This window comes from Trachypithecus francoisi, unplaced genomic scaffold, assembly GCF_009764315.1.
Source record: "Trachypithecus francoisi isolate TF-2019V2 unplaced genomic scaffold, Tfra_2.0 Contig01603, whole genome shotgun sequence".
Lineage (NCBI taxonomy): Eukaryota > Metazoa > Chordata > Mammalia > Primates > Cercopithecidae > Trachypithecus > Trachypithecus francoisi.
In genome coordinates, this window is record NW_022681445.1 from 2,578,930 (window position 1) to 2,606,417 (window position 27,488).

Below are 27,488 nucleotides of genomic sequence, written 5' to 3' on the forward strand. Positions count from 1 at the left end.
CATTTCTTTTTTTCTTTCTTGTTTTTTCGTTTTTCTTTTTTTGAGACGGAGTTTCGCTCTTGTTGCTCAGTCTGGGGTGCAATGGTGCAGTCTCGGCTCACTGCAACCTCTACCTACTGGGTTCAAGCGATTCTCCTGCCTCAGCCTCCCGAGTAGCTGGGATTACAGGCATTTGTCACCACGCCCTGCTAATTTTGTATTTTTAGTAGAGATGGGGTTTCTCCATCTTGGTCAGGCTGGTCTCGAACTCCCGACCTCAGGTGATCCACCTGCTTCGGTCTCCCAAAGTGCTGGGATTACAGGCAAGAGCTACTGTGCCTGGCCTGATCTGATCTTTTCCTTTTTTTATTTTTTATTTTTTATTTTTGAGACGGAGTCTTGCTCTGTGGCCCCGGATGGAGTGCAATGGTGCAATCTCGGCTCACTGCAACCCCCACCTCCAGGGTTCAAGCGATTCTCCTGCCTCAGCCTCCCAAGTAGCTGGGATTACAGGTGTGTGCCACCACGCCCGGCTAACTTTTGTATTTTGGTAGAGACAGGTTTTCACCGTGTTAGCCAGGCTGGTCTCGATCTTCTGACCTCGTGATCCGCCTGCCTTGGACTCCCAAAGTGCTGGGATTACAGGTGGGAGCCACCATGCCTGGCTTTTTTTTTTTTTTTTTTTTTGGAGAGTGGGTCTCACTTTGTCACCCAGGCTGGTTTGCAGTGGTGCAATCTTGGCTCACTGCAGCCTCCACTTCCTGAGCTCAAGCTATCCTCCCATCTCAGCCCTCCAAGCAGCTAGGACTATAGGAGCGCACCACCATGCCCTGCTAATATTTTTGTATTTTTAGTAGAGACGGTGTTTTGCCATGTTGCCTAGGCTGGTCTCCAACTCCGGAGCTCAAGCCACCTGCCCGCCTCTGCCTCCCAAAGTGCTAGGATTAGACAGGGGTGAACCACTGCGCCCGCCCCAAGGGTTTGCATTTCTAACAAGTTCTCAGGTGATGCTGCTGCCTCAGGTCCAGGGATTTCACTTTTGAGAGCCACTGGGAGTGGGGTCTGCACAAGACCTTGGTGTGTACAAGGAGTTGAAAAAAGTTCATCAAGATCTATTTACCAACACACTGGTGTCACTTCTGGCTTCTGCAAGTTATCATGAAAGTATTTGGTAAAAATACATGCATTGCTGTACACAAGAGGTACAATACCTTGTATTTATATTACGTATGGTTTATTTCATTTGACTGTTACAAATGCCAGGGAGATTAATCAGGTATCTTAATCTGACATAAAAATAACCACAACGCAGACAGGCTAGGTGACTTTAGCCTTGTCTGAGCATATTTTACATTATATCGGGCTCTTTCATATTGTTCCCAACTTCTAGGACTTTGTCACCTTTTGGAGAAGCAGAAATAAAATTAGGCACATGAAAGTTTAAATAATCAAATCAACAGAATAGATTTTAAGTAGCATTTTGTGCAGTGGAAAAGGAAGAAGTGAAACAGGCGATTTGCAAGCTCAGAAAGATCAGCGCTGTGTTGCTTAGGCTGAGAAAATCTCCCTCTCAACAAGTATCCAGCTTCTTCCTGCTCACTGACGACTGCCACCAATTACTGCTCCACTTCCAGGTAGCCCCTGAGAGGCACTTTAGGAACCACAGGCCACTGGTCTTCTCTTTGTCTGCCCATGCACATCAACTGGATTACTTAGTTCTTCTGGGAAAGCTCCTGGTTAAAGAAGTTGTTAGTATGTCTTTTATAATGCTTTGATTTAATTTGAATGGAAAAGACATGGTAGTCTACATATGACTACCAAGATGACCAAGATGTTCTTGAAAATTCAGAAGTCTAGAAGACCACTGGATGTCTTTTTTTTTTTTTTTTTTGAGACGGAATCTTGCTCTGTCACCCAGGCTGGAGTGCAGCGGCACAATCTCGGCTCACTGCAAGCTCCGCCTCCCTGGGTCACTTCATTCTCCTGCCTCAGCCTCCGGAGTAGCTGGGGCTACAGGGGCCCGCCACCATGCCTGGCTAATTTTTCATACTTTTAGTAGAGCTGGGGTTTCACCATGTTAGCCAGGATGGTCTCAATTTCCCGACCTCATGATCCGCCCGCCTTGGCCTCCCAAAGTGTTGGGATTACAGGGCGTGAGCCTCTGCGCTGGGCTGATGTCTTTTACTGTGTATGTTACTTTTCTTTGCATTCAGAGTAGAGATGCAACTATTTTATTAAGCAAAGAATTGGTTGCATAAACATCCACTGAGGGCACAAAAGCTAAATAGCTACCCACCAATAATATCATACAGTGAGAAAACTAATCCAATCAGAGACCCGAGGAGTGGTTTCCAGTCACATTTGTACCTTCCTTAAAGAACATTCTTCCTGTCCTTTTAGTTACATATGTTTATATTTACACATTGCCAAAACAACAACAACAAAAAAAAAAAAACAAAAAAAAACACCAAGGTTTGGTGGAAATGGCTAAAGTAAGCGGTAGTTTATTCACTCATAATAGGAAATAACAATTTCATATACTGAGCCCTGAGTTCAAGTTCACTTTGTTTTTTGAGGGGGGGGTCTGGGTATGTTGCCCAGGCAGATCTTGAACTTCTGGGCTCACGTGATCCTCCCACCTCTGCCTGCAGGGTCGTTGGACTATAGGTGCATGCCACCATGCCAGGCTCTCAAGTTCACTTGAGATAAACAATACCCAACACTGTGTAAGCATAGACTCCTGTCCAAAAGTGGTGGTGAAGCGTGAAGGGAGCTGTCCTATGGTGGTGGTGTAGAGAAGGGGTATGAAAGTGTCAGTGACCTTACATTTGATCCTTTCCAATGGTAGTAGTGGGGGGGGGGGGGGGTGGGTATGAAACAGAGTCAGTGTCCTTGCAATTATCCTGTCCACTGGCATTGGGGAGGTAGGGGATGTTAGTGACCCTTGACCTCACAATGGATCCCGCCCAACGGTGGTGGTGGGGGGAGATGAAATGCAATTAGTGACTTAATCTTGTGAGGGAAGGAGGGGCAAGGAGCCACGAAAAAGAGAATCAGCGACCTAACAATCCAGTCCAAAGGTGTTCCAAAGGTGTTCTCTCGGGAGTGAGGCAGGGAGGTGGGGGTGGGGCTGGGCCATGAAACAGAGTCAGTCTAGTTAGGCTGTAAAATCTAAGTGTCAAGATGCAGTGAACTGCAAGTCCTCCTCCCTGAAAAGGCGCCTGCGGTTGAGAAGGGTCTTGAGCAGCTCGGAGGATCGGATTCCGGCCTCCCGGCCTCTTCCCAGTCCGCGGGCACCTCGGCTACCTTTTGGCAGTGGAGAACCCAGCCAGGGGCGGAGCCGAGAGCGGCTGCACTTGCTGGGCTGGGCTGGGCTGAGTCCCACGAGCCAGGGAGCTGGGGCTCTAGCGCCGCGCCCGAACAAAATAAAAACGTCACAGAGGCGGCGGCGGCGGCCAATCAGTGGAGGGCGCGCGCGGCCGCGTGCCCCTAGCGCTCTTCGCCGCCCCTCGCGCGCCGCGTACGTGCAGCAACCGACTCCGCCCAGCGAGGCGGAGCCTAGGGAAGCCGCGGGCGGCCGGCCGCGGTCCGGGAGCTGTTGCTGCTGCTGCGGCGGCTGCACCGGCGGCACCGAGGCCGAGATCGAGGTCGGGGTGCGCGCTTAGCAAACGTGCCCTATCCGTGCGGTTTGGCTGCGCCAGCCCTTGCGGCCACCCGGGCGTCTAGGCGGGTCTGTGCGCCGCCCCGGCGAGGATGCGGCTGTTCCGGTGGCTGCTGAAGCAGCCGGTGCCCAAGCAGATCGAGCGCTACTCGCGCTTCTCGCCGTCGCCGCTCTCCATCAAACAGTTCCTGGACTTCGGTGAGTACAGGGCCAAGGGTCCCCATGAGCCCGGGGCCGCCGCCATTCAGGCTGCTACCCCAAATCTCCGCAGCTTCGGGGTAGAGTCCGTGGGAACCGCAGGCGAGGCTAGGTGATATCCGGGGGGCTCTCCTGGGGCTCGGATTTCGGGGCGTGGAGGGGCAGGGCCTGGCCCCCTCGCACCCAGCCTGGGACTTACCCGGAGACACAGAAACGGCGTCTCATTGCAGGACCCTCATCGCAGGCGAGACTCCCCAAACCTGCCATCGTTAGCTTCACATCTACTTGACACAAACCTCACAGCCCTTAAAACTTCAGAACGAGACGTGGGTGGCTTTTTAATGTTTTTATTTTTAGATTTTTTTTTTTTTTGGTTGGGTAAGAACTGTTTAGAAATACCTTGAGGTTGAATAAATTATGCAACGGCATTTTGTCCCTTTTCTGCTCTAAGGTGTTGCTATGTGGCTGGAGTGGCAGGACTCGAACTGTTGTCTTCATCAGGTTATGTTAAAGCAGTTAGAGGCCTGCACTGCAGACGCCTTAGATGCTTGGAAGAGCGGACGCCTGGGTTCGTAGCATCAGAGCAGGGTCTAATACAACTCTGGCTTTAGTGCCAGCACCTTTCGTTTCTCTTCTCCATTGGTGTCCCTCCCACATTTCCCCGTCCGGTGGCTGGTGGGCGGCTTTCACGGATTGAGGTGGGACCAAAGAAGATCCGGGTTCCCAGCCTGCCTCAGGCCTAGCTGAGATGGGAATAGATTCCACCACCTTCTGTTAACTGGATCATGTTTCCCCAGAAAACGAAGGAGCTGGTTGTGAAACACCTAAAAGTAAAACGCATGCATTGAGGTATCAGAATGGAACTCAGCATTCCTGAAGGAAAATAAATCCAGCAGCAAAGATGTTCTAAGCTCTCGAGGGGAAATCGTGGGGTGTCTGTTAATTTAATGAATTTTGTGTAAATGTCAAGGGTGTCAGTGATAGTGTCAGTTGGGCATAAAAACTAAAGTGCCAAGTAGGTAGAACATTTGAGGAAGACCTGATATGCAAAAAGTGATGTCCATACTTTTTTTTTTTTTAAAGCTAGGATAGGAAGAGAGGAATAGGTTAAAGTTGAGACCAAATTAAAATTTTAGAAACCAATTTACCAGAGAATGATGATGAAAGTCAAAGTTCAATGAGACATTGATCTTTGTGTCTTAAAACGTCACTCCCAAAAGCTGTTGGTAGTTTTACTTACCGTCTTGAGAACTGTAGAGGTTTGAGGCAGTTTCTGACTTTAGAGTTTAGAAAGTGTTGCTGTTGCTGTAAATGTAGGCACATTTCCCATCTTTTAGGTTTAGGGAAGATTCTGAAGGTATCAGCCTTTCATTAGTGGAAACTGAGACAGGATAATTCACAATAAAAGGAACAAAAGGAATCCAGAAACGCCCAGTTCTTTCCGCCCTCAAAGTTTAAGTGATAGCTCCAATAGCCAGCCAAAATTTTGGTTAGTTGATTTCCATAGCAGCTAGTGTCTACCCGTGTTAATAGGTATTTTGGCAAGGATGTTATGTGAGTAGGAAAACCAAGTGGAGGAATTGTTATCATGAAAAACCTGTGGGGCCAGTATCTGGAAACAAATGTTCTAATTCTGGTTCTGCCACTAGCTCAGAATGTGCCCTTGACTAAGTGACCAAACCTCACTGGGGTTCATTTTCTTCATTAATAAAATGAGTAGATTGTATCAGGCGATCTTTAAAAGCACAGCTCACCACTCTACGATTGTGATTTCAAAGGAGAAGGCATGAACTTTCTAAAAGAAAACTACCAAATCTTTTGATAGATATTTCCTATAAAAGTCTTCTGATCTACTTTGGGAGGGGTGGAGGGATTCACTAAGGTCACGAGAGAAGCATAATAACTTAAGGGTTTCCTTCAAGTGCTGGATATAGTTGTAGTGGAATTTGCTAGAAGTGACAAGACTAGTTTGTAACACCCAGAGATGGATCAGGTGCTAATCAGCCTATCTTTAATGACAGGACAACTAAAAGAAGGGAGTTGTTGCAAAAAGTCCATCTCTACTTCTACTTTTCTCTTAGTTCTGTCTCTTCATAGCAGTTCTATTTTGGCAAGTGATGTGGGAGTTGGAGAATTCAGAATGGGTGTGGGATATTTTTAAGGTGAGGAGAGAGGAGGAGTGAAGAGGCTCCATGCCCCTGTATGATTAGAGACAACTGCAGGAGAGGGGCCAACTCAGACACTTAAAGCACCAGGTAGCGGGCAGTGGATAAGTGAATGAAGCCAACAAGTGGAGGACTGTGACAAATCCCTGGTATATGGCTAGCTCCAAAGGGGCAGCTGATTGGCACCAATTCAGTATATTTCAAGAAAACTTTGGTATAAACAAAATAGACAGATGGATCAAGTTGGTTCACAGGCTACTAGTTTATGAACTTTATGCCTTTCTCCATGGGTACTTTACAAATGGGACATACATTTTGACTAGAGTAACTAGACAGGGACCAGAGAAAGGAGATACACAGGATATACACAATTTGTTACAACCTTGGTAAACAGGCTTTCTTATGTGAATGTACCACACATCAGTAAGTGAGATTATTTCCCGTGTTCAAAAGTGGAGGCTAAAACTGGTTGTTACTTCAGAAGCAGTGATTTTATTTTAAAGCAGGGGTTCCTGAGCCTCAGCACTCTTGCCATTTCAGGCCAGGTAATTTTGGTAGGAGCTGTCTTGTGCACTGTGGGAAGTTGAGCTACATCCCAGGCCTCTACCCACTAGATGCCATGAGCACCTCCCACTCCAAGTCGTGACAACCAAACATGTCTCCAGTCATTGCCAAATGTCCCCTGGGGGAGCAAAATGTCCCCTGGACTTCTGTTGAATCACTGTTCGGAAGCGTTTACTTGAGTGGTTTTCAGGCCAGGGCCTCATACTCTGAATTTTTGTTGTAAATGGTCTGGGGGTGCTAGGGGTGGAGAGCAGAACATTGGTATTTTTAGGAGATCCCCTGTCATTCTAAAGCATATCCAGGGTTAAGCATCATTAATCAGATGATCTGTCTGATCTACTGGCCCCCTTTCATCTATGTGTAGTATTTTTCTCTATGCTTTTTAAAATAATGAAAGTTTCTTGAACTCCATCTTGACTTGAAATATAGCCTGCCACACAGTTAGCAAATATAGCAAGAATAACAAGTGTTCTAAATGGATTTTTAATTTATAATGGCAATAGTGCATTCCAAATGGTGGCATTTTTAAAAATGAGATTTTTATTTTGGGCCTAAGATTACAGTCACATGGTTCCAAATTCAGAAGGTGCAAAAGGACACAGAAAAGCCTACTTCCCACTTGTGCCCACTGGCCTCCCCTTTTTTGCATAAATGGCAGTTTATACCTTTGTCTGTACCTTGTTTTTTGAGCTTAATACCTTAGAAACAGACCTTTGTATATCTGTACCTGCAGAACTTTGTTTTTCCTTTTTATGTCTTCTGAGAATTTGGTTATATGAATGTACTAGAATTTATTAGCCAACTTTCCCTATTGATGGCTACAATTAATAGATTGTTTCTAGTCTTTGCTATGGCAACCTGCCCTCCAGTGAATTATTATATGCATTGTCATTTCATGCATGTCCGGGTGTATATATAGGACAGATTCCTAAACGTGAGATTGCTACATCAGCAGGTATGTGCATTTGTCATTTTGACGAACATTGTCAATTGCTTTCCATAAAGGTTGTCTGTTTTCCCCCTCGCAGAAGTTTCTGAGAGTACCTATCTTCCTATGCCTTCACCACATTATTGTCAAACTTTCGATTGGTAAAAAAAATGGTATATCTAGATAGAATTTTTTTCTCCTTGATTAAAGATGTCTTTATTTTAGTTTTTTATTATGGAATTAAAAAAAAAAAAAAAACTTAGGCGGGTGCCTGTAATTCCAGTGCTTTGAGAGGCCAAGACAGACGATGGCTTGAGATCGGGAGTTTGAGGTCAGCCCTGGGCAACATAGCGAGATCCTGTCTCTCAAAAAAAAAAATTAGCCAGGAGTGATGGTGTCACACACCTGGGGTCTTAGCTACTCAGGAGGCTGAGACAGGAGGATGGCTTGAGCCCAGATTGAAGCTGCAGTGAACTGTGTTTGTGCCACTGCACTCCAGCCTGGGGGATGCACATGTATAGGTAAATACGTACATAAATTTTATTGTGTATAATTAAGGTATACAACATGATGTTATGGGATACATATAGTTAAAAGGTTACTACAGTGAAACAAATGAACATATCTGTCATCTCACTTAGTTCCCCTTTTTTATTTTTGTGGCAAGGTCCACTAAAATCTACTCATTTAGCGTGAATCCCATATATAGTACAATTTTATTATCTATTATATATTCTTCATGTTGTGCAATAGATCTCTAGACCTTAAACATTTACAGAAGTAGAGAGAATAGAATGATGAACTCCTGGTTTGTTTTATTGATATCCATGTGCTGTTTATCTGTAGATGTTGTATGTGTGGTGTGTTAGATTTTCTTATCAATGTCATGTTTGTTTCAAAAAGATAAATTTTTGTTTTCAAGAAGATAAATTTTTTTCTTTTTCTATGCTAAGACTAATTTATCTTTTGAATTATCTGTTTTTTAAAGATTTGGTAGAACTTCATATGAAAGTGTTTAAGCCTGTATGTTTTGGGGAATTTTGCTCTCTGACAGCTTTCTCTATTCTGTGTTATTGATCTCTGTAGATTTTCTGTCTCTTCTAGAGTCCATTTTGATATATTTTTCTTGAAAATTATCCTACTTGGTCAGGCTCAGAGGCTCACGCCTGTAATCCCAGCACTTTGGGAGGCCAAGGCAGGTGGATCACATGAGGTCGGGAGTTTGAGACTAGCCTGGCCAATGTGGTGAAACCCCATCTCTACTAAAAATACAAAAATTAGCTGGGCGTAGTGGTGGACACCTGTAATCCCAGCTACTGGGGAGGCTGAGGCAGGAGAATTGCTTGAATCCGAGGCGGAGGTTGTAGTGAGCCAAGATCATGCCCTTGCACTCCAGCCTGGGTGACAAGAGTGAAACTGCATCTCAAAAAAACAAACAAACAAACAAACAAAAAGAAAGAAAATAAAGAAAATTATCCTACTCATTGAGGTTTTTCAGTCAGTTTGGATAGCTGAGATAGTTGTCATTGAACAGTCTTAATTTTCCCTGTGACATTTGTCCCCTCTTCTTCTTAAGTTAGTTGATTATTTATTTGGTTGGATTTATTAGTTTTATGACTTTTGTTATCTAGTTTATTGTCTGATTTAACTTTAATAATTCCCTCTGATCTCAGGTTTATTTTGCTCTTTTAAAAATTAGGTGCTTTCTGTTCTCACTCACAAGTGGGAGTTGAACAATGAGAACACACTGACACAGGGAGGAGAACATCACACACTAGGGCCTGTCAGGAGGTTGGGGGGTAGAGGAGGGATAGCATTAGGAGAAATACCTCATGTAGATGACAAGTTGATGGGTGCAGCAAACCACCATGGCATGTGTATACCTATGTAACAAACCTGTATGTTCTGCACATGTACCCCAGAACTTAAAGTATAATAAAATAAATTAAATGCTTTCTTCTTTGTTTTGTTTATTTCAGTGTTTAAGGTTAGTTATTCCTCTGAGCACTGCTTTAGCAGCTGATGTGTGTGTATTTGGTCCTTTTTCTCTTAGCTCTTCTGCATCTTCAGGTTTTTATTTTCCTATGAATGAAGAGTTGTTTGAGGGAGTTTAAAAATTTCCAGTGAGGATGCATTCTGTATTTTAATTTTATTTATGTCTATTTTTGTTGCATTGTGATTACAGAATGTTGTCTGAATTATTCTCCAATTTATTGATGTTAACTTTGAAGCTCATTATATGGTTGTTTTCTGTGAGTGTTCCTTGGGCAGCAAAAAGAAGGTTATGCTGTCGTCTCAGGTTGCAGAGTGTGATATATCAGCTCTGTAATATTACGTAATTTAGGTTTTGTGTAACTTTACTTTTTTTATCCACCTGATTTGTCATGGATCAAACACAAAAGAAGTTAAAGCCTCCTAATAATGATTCTCTTTCTCCATATAGCTCCTACAGTTTTTGCTTTATGACTATCAGTGTTATGTTTGATGCTTATTAACTCATGTCCTCGTTGTGAGATATGCCCATTAGCATTAGAGTGCTGCCCTTTTACTAGTTGAAGGCTTTTTGGCCTGGATTCATCCTTATTTGACATTGAGATCTAGTTCCCTATTTTCTTGTTTACATTTCCTGGGATGGCATTGCCATCCTTTTATTTTCCGTTTTTCCGAATTACTTTGCTCTAAATATGTCTCTAAATGTAGTGTAAAGTTGGGTTTTGCTTTGTGAATGAATCTTTTTCATGCGGTAAGTTTAACCTGTTTATACTTACTGATATGATAGATCTGTCATCTGTAATGATCAGCATTTGTAATGTTCTATTGCTTTCTGTTTTTAATACCTCAATTTTCCTGTTATATATTTGCTTTGTTTTACCATATTTATTTTAATAAATAGCTAGGCTTGAATTTTGATTCTAGTGGTTATCTTTATAGTTATTACTTTATTTCTGTAGACCTTTGTCCCATATGGGTCACCACCTGTCAGCTATGAGACCTTCGAGCACTTGAAATGTGGTCGAAAAACTGAATTGACTCAATTTAAATTTAAAACGGATACTTGATTCAGTTAATTTTTACATCTGTGTGGAATATCTGGATATGTGAAACCACTTTATCACCTGTAATTTTATGAAATCTCTTTATAGGTCAATTATTTCTGATAGAAATTTAGCCTCTGAATTGAGATGTGCTTTCAGTATAAAATACACATTGGATTTCAAAGACTTAATGTAAAAATAGTAAAATATCAGTACATCTTATATTGATTGCATGTTGAAATGGTAATATTTTAGATGTGTTGGGTTAAACTGAATATTATCAAAAACTTTATTTCTTTTTTATGTTAATGTGGCTACTAGGACATTTAAAATTATATATATGGCTCACATGTTTCTTTTTTTTTTTTAATTATACTTTAAGTTCTAGGGTACATGTGCATAAGGTGCAGGTTTGTTACATTGCTTCTTTTTTTGTTTATTTGAGATGGAGTTTTGCTCTTGTTGCCCAGGCTGGAGTGCAATGGCGCGATCTTGGCTCACCACAACCTCCGCCTCCCAGGTTCAAGCAATTCTCCTGCCTCAGCCTTCTAAGTAGCTGGGATTACAGGCATGCGCCTCCATGCCCAGCTAATTTTGTATTTTTAGTAGAGATGGGGTTTCTCCATGTTGGTCAGGCTGGTCTTGAACTCTCGACCTCAGGTGATCCGCCCGCCTCAGCCTCCCAAAGTGCTAGGATTATAGGCGTGAGCCACCGCGCCCGGCCTGGCTCACATATTTCTATTGGACAGTGTGGCTTCAGATAAATATATGTTAATTCCTTATTGGGAGCAGTGAAAACATCACATTTTAATGTTCAGAATAAACATTTATTGAATTTATTATTTATTTATTTATTTACTTACTTGAGACAGGGTCTCACTGTGTCGCCCAGGTCGGAGTGTAGTGGCATGGTCTTGGCTCACTGCAACCTCTGCCTCTCAGGTTCAGGTGATTCTCCTGCCTCAGCCTCCCGAGTAGCTGGAATTACAGGCATCTGCCACCACACCTGGCTAATTTTTGTATTTTTAGTAGAGATCGTATTTTTCCATGTTGCCCAGGCTGGTCTCGAACTCCTGAGCTCAGGTGATCCACCCGCCTCTGCCTCCCAAAGTGCTGGAATTACAGGCATGAGTCACTGTCCCTGGCCTGAATTTATTTCCTTAATACAACTTTCACATGTCTTGTTCCATATTTTTTTTCTGTAAACCTCTCTGGAATTTTGGATCAATTTATTGTTTTTGACTGGCAGTTAATATTATGGTGGCTCCTTGTTATATTTGCCCAAATTTGAGTTCTCTTTCCCTTAAGCAGTTGTGATAAATTAAAATTCTCTTAATTATATAAGAAAAGGAGAAGTTGGACTATTATGGCATAAAGATAGAACCTTCTGAATGTTGAATGAGTTGGTAGGAAATGATTCACATTTTCTTTTGGACTTGCTTTTCATCTTCCAGTCTCGCCCTGTCAGCTTCTGGTTCCCGTATTAACCACTTTTGTCCCCTCCCTGCAGACTGACCTCCCATTTGTTTGATTTTCCAGTTACTTTTGCACAGCCACACTTGCATTAAAGAGATTTTGCTCCTGCCTCCTTTTCTTGGATTTTATCCTCATTGTCTCTTTCCAAAGGACAGGCGCTTACCTCTTCTTTGTAACCTCTCACAGCTTCCTCAGCTCAGCTTGCTCTGCAGAGTGGGTGCTACATGAATGGCAACTACTGATGGCATGCCTGACTCCATATTGAGGTTATTAAACATTATGTCACTTTCATTTAGTCAGTTATGTAAGGTTATTTATTTATCTTATTTATTTATTTTGAGACGGAGTCTCACTCTGTCGCCAAGGCTGGAGCGCAGTGGTGCCATCTCGGCTCACTGCAACCTCCGCCTCCTGGGTTCAAGCAGTTCTGGTGCCTCAGCCTCCTGAGTACCTGGGACTACAGGCATGCGCCACCACACCCGGCTAATTTTTGTATTTTTAGTAGAGACGGGGTTTCACTGTCTTGGCCAGGCTGGTCTCGAACTCCTGACTTCAGGTGATCCACCTGCCTCTGCCTTCCAAAGTGTTGGGATTACAGACGTGAGCCACTGTGCCCAGCCAAGTTTAAAATTCCATAGTGTCCCCACATGTAAATATAGCATCTCTCAAATAAAACCATCAGAAAGCAGATTGTCTGACAGCCCTGCCATCTTTTTACAAAACTTCATATTTGATTTCTGTCATAATCACACTGGCTCTGTGAACCTCAGAGCCTTTAGCTCTTAGAAGGTAGCGGCCAGTTTCCCCATTCTTACTATTCTTAAAGTTTAAGGGCCCAGCCATCTTCTTTTCCTTTAGAAAGTATTTTAAGATACTTCGGAGATACTTTGGTTTCAAATGACTCCCTTCGCAAAGTCTTGTTTTTTTAAGTCATTTTGTTCCTCGAAGTCTGATCACTACTGGGGACAACAGTGATTGCGTTCTTGGAGAAAATGAAAAGTTTTTTAAAAAAATTATGTTAGGAAAAGGGAAAAACAATCTTGTTCTGCTTCTGAGTGTGTTTATTTTGTACCTTTACATATATAAATGACAGATTTTTTTTTTTTTTTTCCTGTAAGCAGTAGTTTTTCTACTACAAGGTGTCACCAGAATTAGACCACCTGTTTGGAGAAAGGAACCAACTATTCCGAAGTAAAGGGAAGAGAAAAATTTAGTTGAGGGTAAAGATATCTAACTTGGCTTATTGCATCTTGACCAGCTTTTAAATTTAAATAAAGAATTGGTCCAGGCACTGCAGCCAATGCCTGTAATCCCAGCATTTTGGGACGCTGAGGCAAGAGGATCACTTGAGTCCAGGAGTATGAGACCAGCCTGGGCAATACAGTGAGACCCTTGTCTCTACAAAAAATAGAAAAATTAGCCAGGCATAGTGGTGCACCCTTGTGGTCCTGGCTACATGGGAAGCTGAGGTGGGAGGATTGCTTGAGCCTGGGAGGTTGAGGCTGCAGTGAGCTGTGATCATGTCACTGCACTCCAGCCTGGATGATAGAGCAAGACCATGTCTCAAAAAAAGAAGGAGGGAGGGAAGTAGAAACGGAAGGAAAGAAGGGAGGAAAGGCAGGAGGAAAGGAAGGAAAGAAGGAGGAAGGGAGGGCTTTTTGGGCCTTTAAGATCTGATAAGGCTGCATTTTAACATGACGTGGTTTATCTGGCTCTGGGGCAGCTCTCAGGCACCAAAGTCATAGCTCTGGCCTCACTGTCTTTGTAGCACTTATGTTTTGTGTGCTTTTGAAAGTGGAGACAGCTGCAGTTACTGACCTATTGATAGTTGGGTGGTTTCCTCCCATTAAGCTTTTGGAAAATTGATCAGACTGTTGGCAAGATTTGGGAAACCTTGGTTTTGTTACTGGATGGAATCTGAAAATATCACTGCTTTTTCTTTTCCTTTTATATATAGGCATTCCATTATTTTACTTCCATGGTGATCTGATTTTAGAGTTGGGCAAATCCTTTTATTTTAGGAATACCCTGGTCTAAGAATGTCAGCCTATAGCCTGAGGGCTGGCCACCTGTTTTTTTTTTCTAATTAATAGACTGTTTTTTAAAAGAATACAGTTCGTCCTCCGTATCTGTGGGTTCCATATCCATGGATTCAATCAACCTCAGATAGAAAATATTCAGAAAAAAATTCCACAAAGTTCCAAAAAGCAAAATTTGAATTTGCCTCTTACTGAATACTATGTTGAATCCATGTAAATGAAATGATGTGTAGGCCTTGTAACTAGTCTAGAGATAATTTAAAGTATATGGAAGGATGTGCATAGGTCATATGCAAATACTCTAGGCCATTTTATGTAAGGGACTTGAGTATCCATGGATTTTGATATCCAAGAGTATCCTGAAACCAATCCCCCACAAATACTGAAAGGCAGTTTTAGGTTTACAGCAAAATTGAGCAGAAGTACAGAGTGCCCACAGAACCCCTTCCCACCCCCAAACACAGTCTCTGCCACCATCAGTATCCTGCACCAGTGTGGGACATTTGTTATAATTGATGAACCAACATTGACCCATCATTATCACCTAAAGTCCATAGTTTACATTAGGGCTCATTCTTTGTGTTGCACACTGTGGGTTTTGACAACTCCTGTTTTTGTAAATAAAGTTTTACTGGAACACAGCCATGCTCATTCATCACATATTGTTAGTGACTTTTGTCCATCCACAACAGCAGAATTGAGTATTGACAGAGACTATATGGCCCACAAAGCCAAAAATGTTTACTATCTGGTCCTGTACAGAAAGTTTGTTGATCCCTGTTCTAAGACAAATCAGTTCCCTCTTTAAAGAACTGAGCAGCGATGGTCTTAATTTCCCTTTAAGTGGTAAAGCTCTGTTTCTCCTATATGCTATTAACAATAAACTTTGGCTATCTGGAGTGTGACTTTTGGGGTAGTGAAGACTTTTCCAGGTAATCGGGTGGTTTACCTATAGGATATCTGTCTCAGAGTGGAATTACCGTATGAAAGCCTTTGACATTTTATAGCTTTAATTTATCCAGGGCTATCAGCAAAGTTTAACTGTATCAGTTTCTCCATAACCCTGCCAAAATGAGGTTTTATGATTTTAATTGCATCATAGGTAACACAGGAATGAAAAGTGCTTTTCCCCTTTGCTTGGGTTTTTTTTTTTTGTCTGCTTTTTGTTCTGTGGAAAGTGCTATTGGCCATTTTGTAACCAGAATCTGGACATTTTATCATTTGCATAAATTCCTGTGTATATTTGGCATAGTAAGCTATTGTGCTGTGTAAGTATCATTCCTTTGGCAAAGTAATTATCAAAGTTCAATCAAAATTGAAGACATTTGGAAAGAATTGCTATATTACTGTAATATAGGTAATTCATCTGTTTTTTGTGATAGCCCTTCCCGCCTTTGCCCATATATTTACATATGTTAACACTGTATGTTGGTTTCCTTTTTATCTAGTGCACAGTCTGTGTTTTCATATGGTCAGTATCACCTATATCATTTACAGTGCTTTTATCATGGTCAGATTTGTCACCTATAGCAGAGTTTGTAAGTAGTTATTAAATCTCTCGGAATCCATTGCCATTTTCTGATGAGCCTTTGTAGCTAACTCGTTTTTACCCTGTTCTACTGTTAAGTTGCCCAACAATTATTAAGACCTCAAGTTTTTCTCTTGAAACTTGGCTGTTTCTCTTTGATCATATGCTAAGCTCTCAGAGTAGCTTGTATTTGTGGGTTCTAGTCAACACGGCAACTTTTCTGATTTTAACTAAATATCACATTTTAACTTTGTAATTTATGTTGAAATTGGTGAGGGCAGTTCCTTATTATTACTTTACACTTTAAATAATTTTTGCTTTTCTTGTGTACTAATTCTTCTTGATAAATTAGTCATTGTGCACCTTGAATAGCATATCATCAAAAGTGTGCTAAGGGAACTGTGGGTGGGTTACGTGGTGTTCTAGGGTTTCCATCTTTGTCATGTACTTGGCATTGAAACTGGCATTGAGGCCGGACTTGGTGGCTCACGCCTGTAATCCCAGCACTTTGGGAGGCCAAGGTGGGCGAATCACTTGAGGTCAGGAGTTCGAGACCAGCCTGGCCAACATGGTGAAACCCCATCTCTACTAAAAAAATACAATACAAAACAAAGAATCAGCTGGGAGTGATGGCTCACATCTGTAATCACAGCTACTCGGGAGGCTGAGTCAGGAGAATTGTTTGAACCTGGGAGGTGGAGGTTGCAGTGAGCCGAGATCTTGCCACTGTACTCCAGCCTGGGTAATAGAATGAGACTCTGTCTCAAACAAACAAACAAACAAACAAAGGAAAAACTAGCATTGAAGTATCTTCAGTTAGCCTATTTTGCTTTTATAGCAGGGAGGCTAGTTTACCACTATACTTGCCTTCATGGGAGCTGGGTTTGATTGTGACCCATGGTGGATGTCCTTCATATCCCTCAAGGAGAACCCCATTCTTGGTCATTGTCTCATCTTAACTCTGAGATTATACCTTTTGTCATAATGAATGGCACAAAATTATAGTAAACTATTACATTTGCACAGGTCAGCATTTATATTCCCGCTAATTGAATACTTAGGGTTCTAACTCAGTGGTATGTTATTTCCCTAAGGGTCACCTAAACAGTTGTGATTTTATTTTCATTCTTGGACTTAATCTATGATTCTACTTAACCATTTGAGTTGTACCAGTGTTGCTTTCTCTCTTACCAGGGCATGGAGGTCAGTATATAATAGTCTCACTGTTGGGAAGAAATGATCATCTCTCTAACATTTTCCCACACCATGAAGTTAAATATTTCGCCGTGTGTTGCCGGCCAGAAAACAGTAGGGCCTTTTGAAATTTGTAACTTACATGTATTTTCCCACAATTGCTACATTTTCATAGACCAGAGAACACTCAGGCTTCTATCTGAACCTTTTCTTGGATCTGTTCTAGTAGGGTATAATGTCCTTAAGCTTGCTAGCAGATATCTTAATACCTGCCTGTGGATTTTGTATAACTTTGGTTAATTTCTCCTCCTGATTCTGCAGTTAAATAGAAAGCAAAGTGGTTATTGCTATATTACTATTCCTGCATTGGTCATGTAATGCGCTTGTGTGAGCACTTTATTTGTAATAGACTCTTCTGGGAGGAAGCTGCTTGTCTCAGGGAGTCTCCTGTTCTCTAGAAATTGCCCTTCATGGCCAGGGTACTGCTTCTTTTGTTAGAGCTCCTTACATATTCTCTACCCTGTTATCTCTGGCCTACTACTCCTATATCCTGTTTCTTTCTTTGACCTGAGCTTGACTTCAGGGAAGCTATTGGAGAAGGAAATTAAAATGGACTCTTGGCAGGTGCAGTGACTCACGCCTATAATAATCCCAACGCTTTGGGAGGCCGAGGCAGGCAGATCACATGAGATCAGGAGTTTGAGACCAGCCCGGCAAACATAGTGAAACCCCATCTCTGATAAAATACAAAAAAAATTAGCCAGGCATGGTGGCACTTGCCTATAATTCTAGCTACTTAGGAGGCTGAGGCAGGAGAATTGCTTGAACCCTGGAGGCAGAGGTTGCAGTGAACCAAGATCCGCCACTGCAGTACAGCCTGGGTGATGGAGTGAGGCTCCGTCTCAAAAAAAAAAAAAAAAAAAAAAAAAGCCTTTATATGGCACCTGAAAAAGATTCAGTAGATTCAACTAGCACTTACTGAGTACTTACCAACTAAAATAGGATATCAATCATTCTCCCAACAGCCACGCCCATTGTACCAATTAGGAAACTAAAGTTCTGAGCAGGTAAGAAAATGACTCACACATATAATAGATAGTAGAGCCACGTGTCTGCCTGCCTGATCGTCTTACCACCTCTTTATAGCAGAGAAAGTAGGTGAGGGAATGGGCGCAGTGTGTGAGCAAAACAACTGGAGGAAAGGACCATCGAGTTCATTGTCACCGCCTCCAAGTATTACCACATCCTGAAGCACAGCCGTTTCTTTCTCGAGTTTGTTTAGTTTTTATCTTCCCCATTTAAGATCATCTAAAGTGAAAGGGAAAAAAGAGAGCTGACACTGAAAAGTCTCTTACAGAGTACAAAGATGTTTGTGGTCAGTTTCCTAAGAGGCTGAAATAAAACTCAAAGGTGAAAATAAAGACAACAGTACATGGGTAAATAAAAAATTGGGGATGCTTAATAGCCATTGTCTGGGCTTGAGGAGTTCTTCGATTTGTTTACCCTCACTGAATTTTCTATGATTGGATGCTAGTCCATGGTTCTTAGGCCTGGCTGCTCATGAGAATCATCTGGGGAGCGCCTAAAATGAGTGACACCTGCTCCCTACATAAACCAATTAAATCAATCGCTGCGGATAGGAGTCTAGGTGCTGGTGCTTTTGGGTTACCCAGGCGATTGTGTAATAATATTCTTACAGAGTTAAAACCACAGTGTTAGATCTGGTGAAATTTTTGCCCAAGAGCTATGAACCACTTTAGGGGATAGAGTCTGTAAGTGAGATGCCAAAGGTTAACACTGAAGTCATTCTGGAGTCCATCAGCATTAGTTGAAAGTTCTGGATTTGGAATGAAATGGAAACTAAGAAGCATTGGGAAATTGCCAAGGCATAGTCATTGCCTTTGAGGAGCTCATAGATAAATGAGAAGCTGGGACAAATACATAAATTTATATATGCTAGCCAGAAGGATGAATCATATGATTTTGTGGTATCTTTTCTGCTGTCCCTACCTCTCCCTTAAATGTTTTTGAAATAAGGGTGTTTCTGGGAACAGGTAAGGTGTAACCCAATGTCCTTTATCTGAAATGTTGTTGGAGGCTTTCTGGATGGAGATCACAAAGAGAAGAACAAAATGTAAATGTGCATACCCTTTTTCTTTTTTTTTTTTTTTTTTGACGGAGTCTGTGTTGGCCAGGCTGGAGTGCAGTGGCATGATCTTGGCTCACTGTAAGCTCTGCCTCCCGGGTTCATGCCATTCTCCTGTCTCAGCCTCCCCAGTAGCTGGGACTACAGGTGCCTGCCACCTCACCTGGCTAATTTTTTGTATTTTTAGTAGAGACAGGGTTTCACCATGGTCTTGATCTCCTGACCTCGTGATCTGTCCACCTCAGCCTCCCAAAGTGCTGAGATTACAGGCGTGAGCCACCGTGGCCAGCGCCTTTTTCTTGACTTCCACCTTTTTTCCTTGGCTGTTTACTCCTAGCACTGCTCTCCAGAGTTGTCTTAGAATTTACATTAGTAGGCAAGGTTAGTGTATGATAAATAACTGTATAGAGAGACAAACAAAAATCTTATCCTCTTAGACTAATTCATTGGGAACTTGAGCTTAGAGATTGATGTGGTTTGGCTCTGTGTCCCTACCCAAATCTCATGTTGAATTATGATCTTCAGTGTTGGTGGTGGGGCCTGGTAGGAGGTGATTGGATCATGGGGGCAGATTTATCCCCTTGCTGTTCTCACGATAGCGAGTGAGTTCTCATGAGATCTGGTTGTTTAAAAGTGTGTAGCACTTCACCCTTCCCTCTCTGTCTCCTGCCACCATGTGAAGACGTGCTTGCTTCCCCTTCGCCTCTGCCATGATTGTAAGTTTCCTCAGGCCTCCCCAGCCATGTGGAACTGTGAGTCAATTAAACCTCTTTCCTTCATAAATTACCCAGTCTCAGGTAGTTCTTTCTAGCCACATGAGAACAAACTAATATGGAGATTATCTGTAATTTTCCCAATTTTACACATGAGAAAGTAGAAGCCCCATGTAAGGAAGAGACTGTCCCAATCATCAGCTAGTTGTTGGTATAACATCTTGGCCACCTCTTCCAAAGGGAACCAGAAATTATTCTTTTTATGAGGCCAAGGGAACTTACATTTGTGTGCCACTCTCTGCTAAACACAATAGTAGTTAGCTGTATTCTCACCGCGTCCACATAAAGTAAGTGTTTCCATTTTTTGGATCAAGAGTGTAAAGCTTAGATAGTTTAAGTCTCTTACCTAAGCAAAGTTAGGGGCAAAGCCATGGTTAAAATTCAGGTAGAGTGAGGTAGGTTGGTTTGTTTTTTGGAGACAGAGTGTTCCTCTGTCGCCCAGGCTGGAGTACGTGGTGTGATCTTGGCTCACTGCAACCTCCTCCTCCAGGTTCGAGTGATTCTCCTGCCTTAGCCTCTCAAGTATCTGGGATAACAGGCACCTGTCACCATGCCTGGCTAATTTTTTGTATTTTTAGTAGAGATGGGGTTTCACCATGTTGTCCAGGCTGGTCTCGAACTCCTGACCTCAAGTAATCCGCCCACCTTGGCCTGTCAAAGTGCTGGGATTACAGGCAAGATTGAGCTTTTAAACCTATGCTCTTTTCAGTTTAACATAGTATACCATTGTCCCCAATGCAATTATTTATAGCAAATATAGTCTCTATTAGCAATGCTGAGGTTTTGTCTAAATTTATTCTGTTACACAATCAGGAAATGGTATAATCTAATGCTTATCTAATTTTATTATTTCAGAACTATCAGATTGATACCTATTCCACTTACTTACAGTGAAATAATTCTACTTCGGAAAACCACTACTTGTTAGTCTGCATTATCATCTCTGGGAATATGAGAAGCAGTATATGCAGACTTGTACTCCAGTCTTAATTTCTGGTGCCTACCAGCAGTGTGAGCCTGGGCAAATCACTTAATCCCACTACACTTCAGTGTCCTTATCTACAAAATAGAAATGCTAGTGGCTAATCATAGGGTGGTTGCATTGATGACACTAAGAACGTATGGCATAGTGCATAGCACATGATAGGTGATTGGTAGATGTTGGTTATGAATTTGCTGTGAGAAGTTAGTGACAGCATTTCCTGGATGAAGTCAGCTTTCTGCTAAGAATAAAAGCTGGGTAGGGAGCTCTTAACCTTGAATGCTAATTATCTTCAAGTTTGTTGGCTGAAGGTCTCAGCTATATAAAACTGATCATTTTCCAAGAAACATAGCACTTTCAGCTCTTTTGTGCTTTGAGTATGACTTGCTTTGGATTCCCTTTGATCACTGTGATGGCTAACTAAACGATTTGCCTCAGTTAACCTCAAATATGAGTACAGTGTGACCATTAGCTATTCCTGCTTCCATGACAACAAGGCATCCTGTAACTCACCAATTTACCGTTAGGACTAGATTCTAAACTCCCTTCTGGAATTAGGTTGATATGGATGCATGGTGGCTTTAGCTGCATAGTGCTTGTTACTCACATGCTCTAGCTGGTCACAGCTTTATTTGTGACATCTGTTCTGAACACATCATGTCTCTTCTTTTCCACTCTCTGGCCTGACACACCATATGGACTGTTGCCGCCACTGTATTATTGTCTTCCTACCTCCCTTTTGGCTCTTCTTATGATCTTAAGGATTGAATACCCTTAACCAAATATATAGAATGAATTGACCTGTAAGAGGGATTTACCATTACCTGCAAATGTTATCTTGAACCCCTGAATTTTATTTGCTATGTTAACTTTGTAACTGAACTTATTGAGTGTTTTAATTTTCAGTTGTGATCAGAGGTTTTTTTGTGTGTGTATTTGTATGTGACACAGGCTCTCACTCTGTCACGTAGGCTGGAGTGCAGTGGTGCAATCTTGGCTCCCTGCAGCTTTGACCTTCCGGGCTCAAGCGATCCTTGCATCTCAGCCTCTGGGTACACAGCACTACAGGTGCACACCACCACATCTGGCTAATTTGTGTATTTTTTGTAGAAATGGGGTTTCACCATATGTACCAGGCTAGTCTCGAACTCCTGAGTTCAAGTGATCCTCCTGCCCTGGCCTCCCTTTGGGATTACAGGTGTGAGCCACCACGCCCAGTCAGGAATTTTTGTTGTTGTTGAGACAAAGTCTCACTCTGTCGCCCAGGCTGGAGTGCAGTGGCATGATCTTGGCTCACTGTAACCTCCACCTCCCAGGTTCAAGCAATTCTCATGCCTCAGCCTCCTAAGTAGCTGGGAATACAGGCACATGCCACCACACCTGGCTATTTTTTTTTGTATTTTTGGTAGAGATGGGGTTTCGCCATGTTGCCCAGGCTGGTCTAGAACACCTGAGCTCAAGTGATCTTCCCACCTTGGCTTCCCACTGGGATTATAGGTGTGAGCCACCGTACCCAGCCAGGAAATATTTTTTGAATACCTACAATGTACCAGGTATTGTACTAATGGACTCTTCAATCTTTTGAGCAATCATGATATAGGACGTAGAACTCATAGAACTCAGTGACCGAGGCAGTGGCAGAGGGCATTGCCCAAGCGGAGGGCACAACTGCTGGGCCCACAGAGAAATCCATTCACAGCTTGCTTTGGCTTTGTTATACAGAGCAGCAGTTTTCTCATTAGTCTGTGTAGATATATATTTCAAAAGAGCAGACAAACAGGATTTCTAAAGAGAGAGGATCAAGGGACTACTACCTTGATTAAGAACTCTGTCCCAATCACCTTGGTACCCCCTTTTCCTATCAGAAGAACAAAAATCATTACATGAAGGGTACCATGGGTATCAGACCCCATTAGGAAGCTCTGCATATAGTAGCATGTTTTGTATGAGATTTTTGTATTTTTTTTTTTTAAAGAATAGAACGATTCTAGTTATAGGAAGATTTTTATTAGTTTGCCGTATTTGCTTTATTTTTCCCTATTCTCTCTCTCTCTCTCTCTCTCTCTCCCTCTCACATACACATGCTTTATGCTTTTTTGCTGAAGCATTTGAGAATAAATTGCAGACATCATGCGTCTTTACCCCTAGATACTTAAGTATGTATGTCCTCAGCTTAAGGGCATTCTCCTAATAACCATGATACAGTTATTACCCTTGGGGAATTCATCATTGATATAAAAATAAAATGGACCATCTAAATTTCCCTTAATGGGGCCAGGCGCTGTGGCTCACACCTGTGATTTCCCAGCACTTTGAGAGGCTCAGGCTGGTGGATCACCCGAGGTCAGGAGTTCAAGACCAGCCTGGCCAACATGGTGAAAACCTGTGTCTACTAAAAATACAAAAGTTAGCCAGGCGTGGTGGTGCACATCTGTAATCCCAGCTATTCAGGAGGCTGAAGTAGGAGAATCTCTGGAACTTGGGAGGCGCAGGTTGCAGTGAGCTGGGATCATGCCACTGCACTCCAGCTTGGGCGACAGAGCAAGACACTGTCTCAAAAAGTAAAACTAAAAAAAAAATAAATTTCTCGTAATGGCTGCTGGTTCCTGTATTGGACAACTCTCGGGTCTAGAACACTCTCAGAAGGCACTGCAGCAGAGGAGGCTGCTGAGCATAGTGCTGCAGAGCCCAGGGTGGGGGGCAGGAGACTCCTACCTCAGCAACGCAGTAGACCAGTAGCAGGGAGGAGTGGCAGGAAGGCTGGCTGGGTGCAAACAGGAGAATGAACTAAAAGTCTGCAGACAGAAGGGCCACCCTTTGTTCTGACCTTTAGAACATTAACAGCAGGCAGTTATCTCTATCAGCAAGGTAAAGGACAAAAGGGGGTTCTTCTCTAAAGACATTGATGGAACTATTTTCAGGAGAATCAGGGAAGCTGGTGTGGTGTTAGTGCCCGCTGAAAAGCCCCGTGTAATCAGGAATTTGGGGAGCTCACTCCACCAAGAGCCCCACAGGGCTCCCAGTCTTTAGCCTGCTTCCCTCCCAAACCTGACTGAACAACCAAAGATCACCACATGTCTGAGGGAAGCCTACAGCGAGAAAGAGACTAACAAAGACAGAAAAATGGACATTAACCCCTAGAAGAGACAAAACCTGACTGTCCATAAAAGAGTGCTTTAAAATATAATTTAGCAATAAATCATCTACAAACCCCCATTAACATCCTAGAGAAGATCACATTTTCCAAAGATGGCCACGAGGATACTTTTCTATAGTGTGACCTTGGCACCCCTCTGTCAGGAGTGGGAGTCGAAATTTCCTTCTGGAGTCTGGGCAGGCCCTGGCTACTTAGCCTAATTGATTGTGTTAGACATAGGCCAGCCGTGTGACTTCTGAGCCTGGGTCATAAAAGGCCATGCGGCTGCTGTCTTTTCACTGAAGTGGTGGAAGGATCGAACTAGCCCGAGGATGCCGTGATGTGAGAGAGCTCAGGAAGAGGCCACCCCAAGCTGCTCAGATGTGCAATCCTAGTTGCGAAGTCATCTGGCCCAAGCATCAGACTTAGGAGTGAAGGGGCCCTCGGATGCTTCCAGACCCAAGATCTAGTCAACCTGCAGCCTTCGAGTTTTCCCAGCTGAGACCCAGATAAGCCATCCCTTCTGCGCTCTGTCTAAAATCCTGACTCACAGCATCTGTGAGTGTCATAATATGGACATTGGGCTGAAAGAAGTCATGTAACATCTGGATGTTTGGAGGCATTGAATTTGATAGGGAATAAAGTGTGCGTGAAGTCCCCAGTCTTTGGCTCTTTGTCTCTGAAGTTCTGACTTACTCTTTTTTTTGTTTTTTTTGAAATGGGGTTTCACTGTGTCACCTAGGCTGGAGTGTAGTGGCACAATCACAGCTCACTGCAGCCTCGACCTCCCAGCTCAAGCGATCCTCCTGCCTCAGTCTCCCAAGTAGCTGGAACTATAGTCACGCACCACCATGCTCAGCTAATTTTTTATTTTTTGTAGAGACTGGATCTCCTTATGTTGCCTGGGCTGGTCTTGAACTCTTATATTCAAGCAGTCCTCTTGCCTCAGCCTCCCAAAGTGCTGGGATTGCAGGCATAACTGACTCACTGTAATTAATAATAATAACCAAAACATGATCTGGCCTAGAGTGGAGGCAGCCCCAAGTTTGGCAGATTCCAAATCTAACCTATTTTGATCTCTTCTTAGATTCAGGAATGAATTTTCTTGAACAAAGGAAAACTCTTAAGTTTTTAAGGCAGTGAGAAACTGCTCATGAAGCAAAACAAACAGTTTAAAAGTAGAAACTAAGTTTTTAAAACAGTGATTCTTTGAAGGACATTCACGATCATTTGGTAGGTCTCCGTTCACATGTCAGGTTGTTTCTTCTGAAGAACTGTTCAATTAATCATTGTTTAACCCTAGTAAATCCAAAAATTAATGACTTATTCTTAAATTCAGTGTTTTCAACAGATTGAAATCTTATAATTACAACTGGAGAAAAGAAGTTGAAGAGCTCACCTCCACACATGGACATAAACATGGGAAAAACAGACACTGCAAACTACTAGACAGGGGAGGGAAGTGGGCGCGGGTTGAAAAACCACCTGTTGGGTACTGTGCACACTACATGGGTGCAACATCGCCATGGAACAAGCCTGTGCATGCACCCCCTGTATCTAAAATAAAAGTTGAAAAATTTTTTAAAAAGAGCTCACCTTAATATGTTCACAGTTATATTTTACGAATTTTAACATGGTTAATGGGAAAAATACATTGCCAACTCAGACATTTAGTTGGTGATATTAATGAAAGGCATTTTATTTGATGATGTTAATAAAAATTATCAGAATGAGCTGGATCATTCTGCTGGGTTTTTTTTGGTGCCTTGCGAGTCATTTTTCCATGTATTGCTCTTTATCTTATTATTGCCACTCCCAAACCACCCCCCAGCCCCCACCAGCTGCTAAAGCTGAACAATGGACAAAGAAAGCCTTCAAGTAATCCAGACAGAGGAGACTCTACATTTTAGGAGGCATGGTCTCTGTTGATTGAAGACAGTGTAAAATATGTCCTTAGCCTCTGCTTTAATTACAAGGTGCTTATTGTCAATCGCTTGAACCTAGGAGGCTGAGGTGGTAGTGAGGTGAGATCCCGCCATTGCACTCCAGGCTGGGCAATAAGAGCGAAACTCCATCTCAAAAAATAAATAAATAAAAAAAAAAAGAAAAAGAAAAAGTTTCTTATTATCAGGTGACTTGATTAACTGAAGAAATAATTATTTTTTCTGCCGCCTGTAAATTACTCGAAAAGAGGATTAAAGCCAAGCCAGGGTTATCAGCCACTATGGAAACCAGGTATAAAGAAATATGTCTGTGAGCTCCTGCTCTCAGGCGGCTAGCTAAATGCTCTTGGCTACCTCCTGGTCCAACCATCGGGAAGGCTTCCTGCATTAAATTGAAAGTCATTTGTATTTCTGTGTCTACTCATCCTAGGTCTTGGTGAATGTGAAGCTGTATGGGACCTTTCTAGACAAAGCAAATCATACCTTTTGCAAATATAGTAATTGTCTCCAGCTTCCCAATAAAAGGACAAAGTATAAAAAACAAACAGAGGCCAGGCGCAGTGGCTCACGCCTGTAATCCTAGAACTTTGGGAAGCCGAGGCGGGTGGATCACCTGAGGTCAGGAGTTCGAGACCAACCTGGCCAACATGGTGAAACCCTGTCTCTACTAAAAATATAAAAATTAGCTGGGTGTGGTGTTGCATGCCTGTAATCCCAGCTACTCAGGAGGCTGAGGCAGGAGAATCGCTTGAACCCAGGAGGTGGAGGTTGCAGTGAGCTGAGATTGCGCCACTGCAGTCCAGCCTGGGCAACAGAGTGAGACTCTGTCTCAAAAACAAACAAACAAACAAAGCAACCAGAAACAGAAGAGAATGAAAGGATCGTCAAACTTAGGAGAAAAACAGAAGAAATGCACATGAGTGTATTTGAGTCTAATGACCTGTTTGTATCCACTAAGTCAGAATTTTCCAAGGCCCCTCACCTGCTCCCTTTGTCATCTTTGAACTGATACCAGGGAAAAACTTAATTGGTAAATTTGAATGAGATGAAGTATATTGAGAAATGCAGAATAAAACTAGAAAGTCAAAATTAAGTAATGTGGAGAAGCCAAGTAAGTAGGGAAAAAATGAAGTCAAATAATTGGAAAGCAGAACTGGAAAATACACAATATACCAGAAGACTCATCAAAACAGAACCCTCTGACGAGGACATTCATTTAAAACCAAAGTGTTTTTCTTGGTAAGTTTATTATTTAAAAAAAAAAAATGGTTGTTAGAACCTTTTGATTTAAACTGAGTATCTGGCATTAATACATAGGAAAGATACTTTCAATGTATATGAAGAAAGCCCAGAAAGATTATAAAAATGAGGCATTTCATACTTATTTTTAGGCTAACTAATTAACAAAAAAGACTTATCCTCCTATTAAGCTGATATATAATTAAGGTATCTGAGTACAAATATTTGTCCCTAAACTTCATGTAGAATATAAGAGACAAAACCTGAGATTTTTCAACTACTCTTTTTAAAAAACACAAACTTCTGGACCAGGTGCGGTGGCTCACGCCTATAATCCCAGCACTTTGGGAGGCTGAGGTGGGCAGGTCACTTGAGGTCAGGAGTTGGAGACCAGCCTGTGCAACTTGGTGAAACCTCATCTCTACTAAAAATACAAAAATTAGCTGGGCGTGGTGATGGGCGCCTGTGATCCCAGCTACTCGGGAGGCTGAGGCAGGAGAGA

General features: G+C 42.4%; 1 protein-coding gene and 2 long non-coding RNA genes across 4 annotated transcripts in view; 2 read left to right on the forward strand and 1 right to left on the reverse strand.

The window, feature by feature from the left end:
- Positions 1 to 3,502: 3,502 nt before the first annotated feature.
- Positions 3,503 to 27,488, forward strand: part of PDK3 (pyruvate dehydrogenase kinase 3) — a 76,389-nt gene continuing 52,403 nt past the window's right edge. For both annotated transcript variants that reach the window (XM_033195593.1, XM_033195602.1), the window contains exon 1: positions 3,503 to 3,838. In XM_033195593.1, the coding sequence (XP_033051484.1) occupies positions 3,733 to 3,838 (106 nt within the window). In that variant the 5' untranslated portion in view covers positions 3,503 to 3,732. The remainder of the gene's footprint in view (positions 3,839 to 27,488) is intronic.
- LOC117074304 lies at positions 11,578 to 27,052 on the reverse strand. Its single transcript, XR_004433543.1, has 3 exons — positions 27,041 to 27,052; positions 23,934 to 23,937; positions 11,578 to 11,689 (listed from the first exon to the last, which is right to left on the reverse strand). It is a non-coding gene; the product is annotated as an uncharacterized LOC117074304 (long non-coding RNA).
- LOC117074308 lies at positions 16,375 to 27,303 on the forward strand. The gene is made up of 3 exons (XR_004433545.1): positions 16,375 to 17,289; positions 18,411 to 18,415; positions 26,546 to 27,303. It is a non-coding gene; the product is annotated as an uncharacterized LOC117074308 (long non-coding RNA).